The 13,804-nt window shown below is 43.9% G+C and overlaps 1 protein-coding gene across 7 annotated transcripts; it reads right to left on the bottom strand.

The window, feature by feature from the left end:
- Positions 1–525: 525 nt before the first annotated feature.
- LOC124234069 (zinc finger protein 674-like) lies at positions 526–12,730 on the bottom strand. 7 transcript variants are annotated; one of them, XR_006887213.1, is made up of 5 exons: positions 11,317–12,168; positions 10,062–10,656; positions 9,430–9,474; positions 2,882–3,119; positions 526–2,372 (listed from the first exon to the last, which is right to left on the bottom strand). XR_006887213.1 is itself a non-coding variant. In XM_046651329.1 (5 exons), the coding sequence occupies exons 3-5, from the start codon at positions 10,102–10,104 to the stop codon at positions 1,618–1,620; spliced, it is 843 nt and encodes a 280-aa protein (XP_046507285.1). In that variant the 5' UTR covers positions 10,105–10,656; positions 11,317–11,424; positions 12,176–12,730; the 3' UTR covers positions 526–1,617. The 7 variants fall into 7 exon arrangements, 5 of the variants coding, with proteins under 5 accessions (XP_046507285.1, XP_046507286.1, XP_046507287.1 ...); XM_046651329.1 differs by lacking the exon at positions 2,882–3,119 and adding an exon at positions 12,176–12,730 and having other exon boundaries at positions 11,317–11,424; XM_046651330.1 differs by lacking the exon at positions 2,882–3,119 and having other exon boundaries at positions 11,317–11,424; positions 12,077–12,181.
- Positions 12,731–13,804: the final 1,074 nt, after the last annotated feature.

Raw genomic sequence — 13,804 nt, 5'->3', positions numbered from 1 at the left:
CTATGCTTCTCATCTGTAAAATCTGGAAGCTTATAACTTCGGTTACAGGATTTGGTGAGGATGAAATGTAAAAGCGTGCATGAAGTTTTAATTTTCGTCAGAAAATCACTATACAAGTTAAAATCACAAGACATCTCTTCTCAAAGATGTACAATAGTTTCTTTCAACAGTGGTATCAGATAGACGACCACATGGAAAACACAGAGAATCTGTGTAGATTTGTCAAACTGGGATGATCTGTGCAGAATAGAAAGTAGCAGAATAGTGCCAATACTGAAAATAAGGCTGAATAGAAAAATGAGTGGGGAGAAAGAAAAACCAGTCAAGTATGCGAAAGGTATTTTAAATAATCCTTATTGGTTGTACCTGGAAATTTGAGACTATAACCAGAGAAATTAAAAAATGAATAATCCCAAAGTCCAAATATAACCACTATTAATAGTAAGGTGTATTCTCTTCCTAGCTTTTTTTCTGTGTCTCTCTATACATGAAGATAAACATATATTCATAAAATAGACATAAACATAATCATCATATGTTTTTACTAATCAAAAATTTGCTTATATTCCCACAACCCAGAGATACTGAAATCATAATGGTGCATATCCTTGTTATACATATCATTTTACAACACAGATCATAAAGTACAGTTTATATCTTCCACACTTTCCAAATCCTTAAACAAAATAATGGATACATAATTAATGGCAGCATATTATAGCAATTTAACTATTGATAGATCTACAATCATCTATCATTGGATATTCAAGATGCTTCTAATTTTTATTTCAATTAATACTGTTCTTACAGGATATTTCCTGGAAATCCTTAACCTCCTATTGTCTCACCATAATATAATTACTTCTTATGAACAGAATATAATAAATTGTGACCACTGTTCTAAGAAATATCCCAGAAGGATACAATCTTTCTTCATAAGACATTTGCACACTTATAATGATAGAACACATGTGTCAGTTCCTCTGCTTGGGTTCCTTTTGTGTGAGGATCCTGCGGGCACATCCTCTCTCAGACTAATCTATTTAGGGTCTATCTATTTACAGATTAATCTGGGAGTTTTGCCTAGCAAGGGTTAATATGTTTTTTCCTCTGTCCTCCTGATTATTCAATGTATTTATACTTCAAAACTTTATTCTGGAGTGAATATGTATATAATTTAAAATTGAGTGCTTGATTGTAACCTCTATGATCTTTTCTATAAAATGTATGACGACATCTAGAACTTCATTTTCCTCACAATATAATTTCTAGGAAATTGGGGTTCTCCAACTCATTAAATTGATAGTGTCTCCTGAACATAAGAGCTCTAATATAAAATGACATTTAACTTCTTTCCAAAGGCTTTCCAACTTTCACTATATTCATGGTTTTGACCCTTCATAAATTCTTTGATGTACAATGTATTAAAACTCCTGGGTGAAGAATTTATCACATTTATTGTACGCTTTATCATAACTTTGAGTTTTCTTAAATCTAATAAAGGCTGAGTGCTTTCTGATGTTCATTAGATTTACACGGTTACTCAATGAGTTCTTTGCTGCATAGTATAACGATATATAATTTATGGATAAAGTTATCCCACTTGAAAGTTTATTGTTAGGTTTGATCTCCTGAATGACTTCTCTGATGTTTAACGAGAGCTGTCTTCCCACTGAAGGCTTTGCCACATTCTCTGCATTCATAGGGTTTCTCTCCTGTACGAGTTTGCTGATGTTTGATCAGAGTTGACTTCTGGATAAAGGTTTTCCCGCATTCACTGCATTCATAGGGCTTCTCCCCTGTATGAGTTCTCTGGTGTGCAATGAGGGTTGACTTCTGACTGAAGGCTTTTGCACATTCACAGCATTCATAAGGTTTCTCTCCTGTGTGAGTTCTCTGATGTACAACGAGGTTAGCTTTCTGGATAAACACTTTTCCACATTCAGAACATTCATAGAGTTTCTCCCCAGTTTGAATTCTCCGACTTTTATTAAGGCTTTGCTTATGGTGGAGGGCTTTTCCACGTTGATTAGGCTCAAAGATGGTCTCTCCAGGTTGAGCTTGATCAAGATTAGAATGGAAGCATAATTTCCAATAGGCCTTACATTCATCATCTTTCTTTCTTACGTAGCTTCTGTTTTGACTAAGAAAGTTTAAATTATGTTTTGAACTCCTTCCCCATGAATAATATTTAGGGAGTCGTTGTCTTATAGAAACAAAGTCTGGGCTCGGATAAATGATTTTTCTGCATGTTCTGAATTCTTGGCCACGTTCATCCTTCACTGTTTCCTTGTGTATGAATGCAGTTTGCCACAGAGGCTTGTCTTGGCTTTCCTTGTGGTTATGTATCTGGTCATCAACTTGCCAGAATTCTAGGGGAAAAAAGGCAATGAATCATCAACCTTGTAAATATTTCTCCTATAATGTTATGGGACAAAATTAATTCACAAATGCCCTGCTGTGAACCCCTATCAATAGGACTTGAGCTGATGTGGATGGACTATCTCCAGGCCCCCTAACCCGAGTGCAAATACAAAGACACGGTGCCCCGTATTTAACAAAAATAACTTAATACAGTCAAGCTGAAGAAACTTATTATGTGACAAAGGAAATTCATTATGTGACAAAATGAAAAGGAGGTTTAAAGTGAGGAGTGAATAGAAATTGAAGCTGTGTGGCTTTGCTGTTAGGGGATTAAGGCTCTGATGCATGAGTGTGGAGTGGATTCCAGGCCACAGAGCAGAAATGGGCAGAGAACTAGAACTGAGCTACCTGCTTAAAGCTGGAAGTCACAAAGGACATTCCTGCTTTTACAATAGGAACTAGAAAGATGTCACCCACTGGGTAATGAAAACAGTAAGAAGAATCAGGAGTTACTTACAAGAAATCAGAACTCTAGTCATGTACCACATGTAGGAAGATAACTGGAAAATCCCAAATCATGTGCATTCCAAATGGACATCTGAAGTATAATACAAATCCTAGTAGTTGAGAAATTCACCTAACAATTGGTCCTGCATCAGTGGAACCACTGGGCCCCAGCAGTGGGGCTATCCAAACAGTTGAGTGATGTTTTCACAGCTCAGAGTACACAGAATTTCCGTGGAAAAGAACTCTCACTGAAAAGGAGTTCACAGTAAAAAATTACAAACCTCAAAAGGAAATGAGTTGGAAATTTATGTCCACAGAAAAACCTGCATGTGGATGTTTACAGCAACTTTCTTCATAATGTACCAAAACTGGAAGCAGCCTAGATGCCCTTCAATAGGTGAATTGATAAAGTACATTTGTACAAGGAATTATTCAGCAATAAAAGGAAATGAGCTATTAAGCTACAAAAAGACACAGAGGAACCCTAAATGCATACTGCTAATTGAAAGAAGCTAGTCTGAAAAGGGTACATACTGTATGATTCCAACTATATGACATTCTGGGAAAGGTAAAACTACACGGACAGTGAAAAGATAGCGGTTGCCAGGAGGGAGGGGGGCAGGATGAATAAGTGAAGCACAGGATTTTTAGGGCAATGAAACTATTCTGTATGATATGGTAATGGGGGATTTTTATGCATTTGTCAAAACCCATAGAACTGTACAATACAAAGAGTGAACCTTAACGTAAACTACTGACTTTAGTTAATAATAATGTATTAATTATAATAAATGTACCACACTAATGCAAGATGTTAATAATAGGGGAAACTGTGAGGGGTGGAGAGGAGTATAAAGAAACTCTCTGTACCAGATTGTCTATTATTCTGTAAATCTAAAACTATACTAAAAAACAGTCTATTAGGCCCAGTGGTGCAGTGGTTAAGTTTGCGTGCTCTGCTTTGGTGGCCTGGGCGCGGACCTATGTGCTACTAATCACGCCCTGCTGTGGCAGGTGTCCCACATATAAAATAGAGGAAGATGGGCATGGATGTTAGCTCAGGGCCAATCTTCCTCAGGAAAAGAAAAAGAAGAGGATTGGCAGCAGATGTTAGCTCAGAGCTAATCTTCCTCAAAAATAAATAAAGAAATAATGAAATCTATTAATAAAAAAAAAGTAAAGAGATGGTGAAATACCATGAAAACACAAACCAAAAGAAAGCTGGAGTAACTACATTAGTTTTGGACAATGACTTCAGAACAAGAAAGATTTTCCAGGACAAACTGGGACATTACAAAATGATAAAGCAGTCAATTCTTCAAGAAGATCTAAGAGTCCAAAAAGCATATGTCCCTAATAACAGCACTTCAAAATACATGAAACAAAAATGGATAAGTCTGAAAGAGAAATAGACAAATGCACACTTATAGTCAGAGACCTCAACACTCTTCTCAATAATTGATAGAACAAGTACACAGAAAAACAGTAAAGATATAGAAAGCCCAAACACACTATCAACCAACTTCATCTAAGTGACATTCATAGAACACTGCATCCAACAACAGCAGAATACAGATTCTTTTTTTGGAGAGGGGAGAGCAGGTAGATTGGCCCCGAGCTAACATCCGTTGCCAATCTTCCTTTTTGCTTGAGGCAGATTGTCTGCTGAGCTAACATCTCTGCCAATCTTCCTCTATTTTATGTGGGATGCCACCACAGCGTGGCTTGATGAGCAGTATTAGCTCAAACTACCCCACCCACGCCCCGTCACCATGTGATAGCTGAGGGGTGCGGGAACAAGACCACACTGCTGAGTGCAGGGAACATCTGGCTGAGAAGCCCAAAGCTGCTCCATAGACCAGCATCTCTTGTCACAGGCCCCTGGGCACCTCTTCCAGGGGCCTGGCAAAGGACATGCCCAGTTATAAAAGTTACACAGAACTCAGGAACCCAAGTCTGTGGCTTTCCACTAGCTATGTACAGTTATTCACAGTCCTCCCAGTTCAGAGGCAGTTTGCCACTCTGGAGTCATTTTTACCATAAGTAAGAACGCCTGGTAACACAGCCTCATTCCACATTATCGGGTTTCCAGTGACACAAGGCTGAAACCAGGTTAACTCAAGGTCCTATTTCCCTAAGGAGCAGAAGGGTTTTATTAACACTAACTCAGTCTTACACTTCAATGATGGCAAAAGTTAAAAACCACTAACAGATCCTACACATACAGGGTCAGAATTCAGTTCATAATCAAAGGATCTCAAATCATGGCCGAAAAAGCCATTAGGAAAATCCGGCTAGGAATTTCTGTGGGGAAAAGACACACCATAAAACTGGATTCACTATCTCACTCCAAAGTCCAAAATAAATTACAGATGAGTTAGAGATTTAAATGTGTGCAAGATAACCATAAAACTAATAGATGAGTTAAACGTTTCTACAATTTTAGAGTGGCGAAAGTCTTTCTGAGCCATCCCCAAATTCAGAAGACATACAGCCAAACTGATAAACGTGACTACCTAGACATTAGGAATTTCTAAAGTAGCAAAAACAAAGTTTAAAAATTCTCAAACATTAATATCAAGGTGGTAAAAATACTTGTAAGATACATAACAATGATCTAATTTCCTTCATGCACTAAAATTCTAACACATCATTAAGAAAAAGACCACAAGCTAATACATGTACCTGAAGCAATGTGAAGTAAATTTCAAATAGGATACCATTTATCAACCTTCAGATTCTTCTTTTCCTGGAGATGTGTCTGACTTACAACATCGGATGAGTTTAAGGTGTACAGCATGTCGACTTGATACATTTATATACTGCAGGATGATGGCCCTGTGGCGTTAGCTAACACCTCCACCACGTCACATTATTATCATTTATTCTTTCGTGGTGAGGACAATTAAGATCTAGTCTCTTAGTGACTTTGAGGTTTATAATACAGCACTGTTGACTGTAATCACTATGCTGTGCATTAGATCGCCAGGACTTATTTATACCCTTCAGGTTCTTAAACATTAAGAAGGTTGATAAGACCCAGTGCAGTCAAGCGTGGCGAAAAACACCAAAGAAGTTATAAACTTTACTGCCTCCGGGGGGTGGGGGAGCAACTGGTTAAAGCACATCAAAATGCACACTGCAAATACCCTATCACACGGGACTGCCCTCTCTGGATTTCCCCCTAGGCTTCCAATAAGTCAGTAGCAAACACAACTCAATAGAATGGACAAAAATCCACAGCAACAGAAATATAAGTGGCTACTAAACATAGAAAGAGATGATAAACCTCACTAAAGTTCAAATACATGCTAATTAAACAGTAAGATGTTGACTTGTACCTGTAAGACTGGTAAATAGTCACAAGACAGAGAGCCACTGTTCACGAGGGTACTGGAACATGAGTATTCTCATCTAAGGCTGGCTGACAGGTAATTTGGCAGGTCCTACTAAGTTTTTTCCTCCTATTTTCACCAGTACTTGCATTTACAGGACTCTATGCTACTGAACCATTTATAAGCCCATAAAGATGTTCAAGGCAGCAGGATTTGTATCAGCAAAAAGGAAGGGGAGAGATGGCCCTGAATGTCCTGTGCTCCTGGGAATCCAGTAATGGTGGAATGACAGCTACATTACCAGGCAACACTGCTTATGATAAAAATGACCCCTGATTATAAACAAACTGCCTCTGGCCTGGGAGGATGACAGAGTGGTTACATGCAGCATTCCGGCTATACTCGCTGTACTCTAGAACAGCCATTATAAAAACTGGCCGACATGAAAGGATGTCTGGTATATTTTTGTTAAAGGAAAAAAAGCCAAATTTCGGAATATGTATATTAGGGGTACATTTTCATGAAAAGCAATCCATGCAAAGTTTTGGGTTTTTTGTATACACACACACAACACACACACACCTGGAAGGCAAACAGTAGAAGGGCTGACACTGGTTTCATTTGTCAGAAAGCCACAGAAAAGGAGGACCGAACACAAGCCCTGTTTTCTGGTCTTGAAAACTAGGGAGGGTACCCATCTTTTCATACGGCATCCCCCTTTTCTCTTAAACATTGCCTGTCCTATCGGCTGACTGCTTTTCTAGCACAGTTTAGGTCTTTTTTGTCCCATCGGTTGCATTGTCTGTCTATAAATCCTCTGTGTGTCATATGTACCACATGTATTTTCTCAAATGTCTTTTGACCGTACAGATTTTAACATCCTAATGCAATCTAATCTGACAACCTTGCTCTGCATGGTTTCTGGGTTTGGCATCTTCATTAAAAATATTTCTTGCACTGAGCAAGGTTATATAAATAGCCTCTGAAATTTTCCTCTAATCTCTCGAATAAAAATTTAGTTCTTTAATCAGTCTGGAATTTTACTTTTATATGCAGAAGAGTCGAGCTTTGTTTCCATCTAGACGGAGAGACAACTGTGCCACCATCATTCATTAACCACTGTTTTTCCACATAATTAAAATGACATTTTTATAATCTTGACTTGCAGAAGACGTTTTAAGCAATACATGAAATCTAGAAGCCACTAAAGATTGTGAAATTAGACCACGTTTAAAAAATTTAAGTGTCTATTCCCCAAGATATATAATCCAAGCCAAAACAAATGACAAATCATGAAAAAATATTTACAACATGTATGACAGAGGTCTGATTTACTTATTATGTTAGCATAAAGAGCTGGCAATCAGTAATCAAAGTAATTCCACACCCAAGAGAAAAAACGAGCAAATGACTCGAATAAACATCTGAAAGGAAAAGGCACAAATGGTGTTTAAAATATGAAAAGACACTCAAGTCAAAAATGCAAATTAAAATGCACCACTCTTTTCTCTCCTCACCATGTTTGCGAGAATCACTGTGATTGCCTGTTCATGGGAAAAGGCATCCTATGGTGGCTAGCAGTGCACAGAACACACTATCTGGGGGGCAATTTGACGATCTTGAATCATAGTTCAAGATTCTTGTAGTCACGGACCCAGAAAGCTCCCTTCTAGAAAGATGTACTCACATGCAGACAACTGGAGTGTACACGGATATTCACTGCTACGTTGCTTACAGTAGCCAAAGACTAGAAATAGCCCGAATGTACCTCACTAGGAGAAAGGTAAATAACAAATGGTATTTCCATCCAGTAGAACATCGAGTGGCCATTTTTGTAAACGGGGTAGACTGCTGGTTTAAACCTTGGGTCATTTTGTCCCCCAGGAGACATTTGGCAATGTGGGGAGACACACTGGTTGCCAAAACCGGAGGAGGGAGTACGACCAGCATCCAGTCAATAGAGGCCAGGGGACGCTGCCATACATGCTGCAATGCACAGGACAGTCCCAGACAACAAAGAATAATTTGGCCCAAAATGGCAATAGTGCCACACTTCAGAATCCCTGGGACAGACTCTGTACAAGTGCACTGGAAGCATCATTAAGGACTAGAATGTTCTCCAATTTGTAAAAAATTAAAAAAGAGAGGGAGAAAAAGAAAAGTGATTCCTCTGTCTAGGCAGAACGACACGCACACGTGATCTCTGGAAGAATGCATGCACCAGTAAAGGAGGAGACGGCGGACTGGGGACAGAATTGTTCTCCACCCTCTGTGGAGCAAAGCTCTCATTTGAAAGTTTTACCTTGTGCATGCATTACTTTACAAATGCTTGGTTCAATTCATTAATGTTCTGTTCAGGATATTTTTTCAATTTTGGCATCCATATTCTTAAGTGAAACTGGTTTATAATTTTCCTTTTTGTAGTATCTCCATCAAATTTAAAGTTAAGTGGCTTTATAAAATGAATTGGGTGCTTTCTCATCTCTCAACAGCCTGGAAAATTGGAACATAGAAATTATCTGGTCTTTAAAAATCAGGAAGAGGAGTAATTTTGAAGGATGTGGAAGGACACATTTAAGGTTTGAGCACCTGTTAGTTAAAAATCCGATTTCCATGTATAACCTCCATAATACTTGTAGTACTGAGCAAACAGACACACAGAAAGTTGCTCGTGAGGCACTGTTTGTAATACTAAAAACATTCAAATCAAAAATATCCAAGGATAGAGAAATGGTTAAATGATACAGCCAGACCACACAACAGGAACTGATCATCTTTGCATACTGACGAGGAACAACATCCAGAAGATAAACGTGCGGGAGAAGCAAGATGGGTAGGGGAGTATGACAGCATTTGTGCAAAAATGCACACAGCTTCACATGTGCGTCTGTTTTCGGCTTATTAAACGGATGTACATGCTCACAACGCTGTCACCAAACTGTTAACAGTGGGCATCCCTGAGGAAGAACTTGGGAGTGCGGGAGAAGAAATGGGGATGTTTGGGCTACTATTTTTATATGCATATTAAAACATTAAGCATGGATTTACTTTATTTTAAACCTAATAAAGAGAAGAAAGTGAACTGGAAGGACGCTAAGTGTATGTATTTAAACAATCTTCTCTGAGATGGAAAAGAAGACACAGATTTTTCAACGTTACAATACGGACTCCCAAAGCTGCCTCCAGTTCACTGGAGACAAAAAAGGGGTAATCAGGAACTCACCTGGGACTTGGCCATCCTGTTCTGCCCCGGACAAAGGATGGAGATCTACAAAGGCAGGATTAGAGGGTCGAGATCAGTGCACACAGCCCTGAGACCATCATCGCCAGCCCAGTAAGAATCTTCCTTGAACCGTCAGAATGACCTGGAAACACGGCCTCGTAGCTCTAGCCTGTCCCCGTGGGACATGGCTAAGATCATGTGGCTTTTGCACACAGAATCTTTTTTCTCTTCCTGGACGGATGTATGGCTTGTGTTTAAAGACATCTACCCAGAAGCCATTAACAACCTGACACCTCCTTTCTCTCAAGAATTCTATTCCTGGAAATGCACCCTAAGTAAGCAATCATCACAAATGAGCACAAAGCCGCAAGGATATTAACTTGTTTGCAGCATCCAGAAACTTGGAAGCAACTAAACCTCCAGCAGAGGGGACTCAGTTAAAAAATAAGACACACACAACGGGACACCTCGTGGGCTTTAAAAATGCTATGGAATCTTGTTTGCATTTCTCAACATGTTTAAAAGCAGGTTCCAAAAAAGCAAGTGCAGCACGATGCCACTTGTTCAGCAGTGTGTCCGAACTGAGGAAGAGAGTCTAGAAGAGCATCTGTTTCACTGCAGACACTGCTTACCTCTGAGTGGTGATTTCACCTGTCCTCTGCTGGGTACTTGCATTTTCTCATTTGTGACAGTGAATACTAATTACTAGTAAAATGAATATTAAAAATGATTACAAATCACCTATGCTCACGCTGAGCCCTAGAGGTGTAGGACCCTGGACAAAGTGTGGAGGACAGGGACACCTTGCTGTGGTTTGCAGGAGAGAGAGAAAACAGGGCTGAGAGCCCTGGGGGGAGGAGAGGGCGGAGGAGGAGGTGAAGAGCCAGCACTGGTCAGTTCCACAGGGAGCTGGAAACCACTGACCTTGCCCCCTGCCCCCTCTGCCCCTTGCAGGCCCACCACCACCCTGTTCCCGCCCCCGCACTTCCTCCTTTCCCATGATTTCCATTTGACTGTCCTGCTCCTCCCTGCTTGGAAGTTTGAAAGGAAAGTGTCACTGAAGAGCTTTTGGGCAGAGTAACCGCGGCCACTGGAGCAACCCCTGCAGCAGCATCAGGACAAAGGCATTCAGCGCCTCGTAGCTTTACAAGTCACGTTCTCAGGCCCAGTTACACTGGCATCAAAATGAGGCGGCAGACCTGGATGATCACATGCCTGCAGACTACTCTGAAATTGCACAAACCAAAAGAAAAACAGAAAGTAAACTTACAGAAAAGAACCTTTTCTGCACTTTAGTCAAGATGGAGGGAGAGTCAACATTTCCGCTAGAGGAGGGTGAGATGTTCCTAGTACAGGACTGACTCAAATGCAGAAACGGCCAAGGGCAAAAGAGGGCAGCAGGATGGTGTGGGCACAGCAGTGTCAGGACAGAAGTCCTGTGAGGCTGGCAGCGATCCTTCCCCGCCTCCTCCCCCCCCCCCCCCCCCTTGCAGGCACTAGAGCAGGGCACCTGCCCTCAGGGCAGCGGCCCTCCATCCAGCTGCGCCCTTCAGCTGTCTCCTGCAATAGGGGTCCGACCGCTCACCATCACACCACCCTTGATGGTGCTGGAAGTTGAGCCAGCATGGCCGCCTTGCTCTCTGTCTGCTGGCCGGAGGGACAGAGGCCACTGCACGGCCAGCTCTTCTACCACCTCGTTCCTGTGAGCCTCCTGCCTCTGCCCTGAGCCTCTGCGTCTGGGCTCTGGGCTGAGGCTTCTCCTCCAACTCCCCTCAGAGGAGCTCTCTTGCTCCTCAGGAGCCAGGACCAAAGCATTCAGAGCCAAGGGCCTCTCAGCTGGGACCCTCACTTCAGCACCAGAGGTCTCCCTCGGGCCGGGGAACTCACCTCCTCCTGAGGCCTCACACCTGCTCTTCCGGAGACTGACAATCGGAGCCCAGGGCACATAAGCTGGAGCGTGAAGGCGAGCACTGGTCTCAGCTACGCACCCCGACCCTGGAAAGACAATGACCACACAGGAGATGCAATCAGCAACCCTGATGATGCAGGGAAGTGGAGGAAAACCCAAATGTTTTCCTGGACACGAGGAGGCGCAGTGCCTCGTCCTCGTTTTAGGAGTTAACATTTATCGAGAGCTCAACTATCGCCAGACGAGGAGCTAGGCACTGTCTGACTTCCTCAGAGCCCGGGCTCTGGAACCAACTGCCTGCCTCCTCTGGGCCTTTAGTCACTCGATAAAGAGGTGAGCGCCTACTGTGTGCCTGTTCCACTGCTCTACGTGTTGCAGAGACCTCAGTGAACAAAGTGTAGGAGCTCCCCGATCTTGCGGAGCAAGATTCTAGCTGGGGAGACAGTCAGCAACAAACATGATAAAGAAATCACACGGTGCGTTCGAAAGGGATCAGTGCCAGGAGGAAAAAAGCACAAAGAAAAAGGATGCCCCGCTTTCCTAGCTGTGCGCCTTTGGACAGGTTCCGAGCCTTTCCCCTCTTGCTTTCTCTCTCTAAAATGAAGAGACGCGTAGCACCTCCCTCACAGGGCTACTGTGGACATTAGGGTGCAACCCAACGGGGCCTCGTATTTACTAGGCACTCAGTGAGCACTCGCTGCATGAATCAATGAATGAATCAATGAATCACTCGCTGACCTCCACGGTCCTGCCACTCCACCTTCGGGGACGCGAGCCCGTTACCCCTGGCCCCTCCGACCCCCGCATCGCGCGTATCCCCAACCCCGCCTCCCTCACAACGACACCAGCAGTCCGACGTCCCTGGGCGGATAACAACAGGCAGCGTGAACTCGCGCCGCCCTCGGGGTCAGCAGAGCACTTCCGCTCCCCGGCAGCCCGGGGGCCCGAGGTCGGGGCGCGGCGCAGGCGCAGCAGCCGTTTGGTGGGGGCGGGGATGGGAGTCGAGGCCGCCGCTGCCAATGGCGAACATGGCGCCTGGCCGGCACGATGATTCTGACGTGCTTCCCTTTGAGGCGAGATGAGAACGACAGGAACGTGCGACCGTTTTCCGGGACGAGTCGCACGAAAGGTTGAGGGCGCCGAGAGGCGAGTGGGCTCCTCGCGGCCGGTCGCAGGGTCCGGCTCCCCGCCGCCTCCGAGGCCGGAGCGCCCTCTACCCGGTCGTCCTCCGCGGCCGGCCCTGTCGTCGCTGCGCAGCCTGGGGGCTTCGCGCCCCTCCGGCCCCCAGGCCACACTTTCCGCTTCTTTTAGATCCCCAGAGTGAGAAAACGCCGGTGGCCGTGCTGCCGGCAACAGCCGCACTTGGGCGCGGCCATTTTGGGGCGGGGCCTCCCCGTCCCACCCTGGTTGTGGTCTCAGGCGCAGGGGTCAAAGGGCAGGGTCAGGCTCCGTGGGGGAATTGTTTTGGGAGGTGAGCTGGAGGGTCAGCGCCCTGCACATATAAGAAAGAAACCCTCTTGACGCCTGTTCTCCTGAAATGAATCGAAGATCTCCAGTTTCTGGGACCCTGGGGTCCTGGGAGAATCTGGTTTTTGCTCTTTTGCAAACAGAGCGTCAAGTAGCAGAGAGCCGTTCTCTCTGACAGTGCCAGCCAGTGGCAACATTGCCTGCTATAAAGGCCTGTAGTGCCTTTGAGGACATTTCTGTTTCCTGTCAGAGTCCTTGGGAAAGAGGCCAAGTTTGTGCGCTGTGTGTCTTGTACCTGTCAGGTGACCAAGCCGAGCTGCTTGGGTGGGGCCTGGAGAGGTCTCAGCTCAGATACACCCCGTTCCTTCTCTGCTAGAGCCAGCACACGCCAGGCACTGCTGAGAGAAGCGTGTGACACAAACTCATGGAATCCGTCGTGCATTTATTTAATCTTCCATCTGCTCGTGCTGCTTTCTCCCTCTCTCCCTTTCCTCTCTAGGAGTTAACTAACATTCCCGGGTGGTTCGGATGAATCATAGCCCGAATCTAGAACCAGCGTTCTCCTAGGTAGTGGCTCTGTCCAAGCCTGTGTGGAAGTCCCTGGAGAAGAGTCTGCTTGCTGTCAGGCGTGTGAGCGGGGAATTGTCCCCCTCTGTGAATTCTTGGTGTGTTTGTAAATGATGGCCAGGTTTAGAGATACTTATGTATTATTTCTAGAGGAGAGGTGACGTGATAACCTTCTTTTCAGGCATCACTATCACGAGGCAGGAAAAGTTAAGAGAGTCAGTATGACAGTGTCCTGAGGACAGTGGAGAAACCCCCAGCTGCAGAAAGACGTGGTCTTTGCCCTGGTCAGACTCTTCCCGCATCCTGCTTCTACAGGGACAAGTGCTTACACGGAAAGAGAAGGGACTGATGCTTCAGATGGGGCCTGCTGGAGGAAGCACTGTTATTGCTCATGCAATGCCAGCATTTCCTGGTAGTGACTTTGGTACCTGG

The sequence above is a fragment of the Equus quagga genome, unplaced genomic scaffold (assembly GCF_021613505.1).
Source record: "Equus quagga isolate Etosha38 unplaced genomic scaffold, UCLA_HA_Equagga_1.0 69406_RagTag, whole genome shotgun sequence".
NCBI classification, from domain to species: Eukaryota; Metazoa; Chordata; class Mammalia; order Perissodactyla; family Equidae; genus Equus; species Equus quagga.
Note: the sequence above shows the minus strand (reverse complement) of the source record. Positions and strands in the feature narration are given on the sequence as shown.

Bases quoted from the DNA above. Each gene is read 5' to 3' on its own strand.
- LOC124234069 (XM_046651328.1), bottom strand. From the start codon at position 11,554: ATGTTAACTCCTAAAACGAGGACGAGGCACTGCGCCTCCTCGTGTCCA. The intron at 9,475-11,316 runs GTGAGTTCCCCG...CTGCCTTTGTAG, and splicing joins GTGTGAGGCCTCAGGAGGAG to ATCTCCATCCTTTGTCCGGG. The intron at 2,373-9,429 runs GTGAGTTCCTGA...TTTTTCCCCTAG, and splicing joins ACAGGATGGCCAAGTCCCAG to AATTCTGGCAAGTTGATGAC.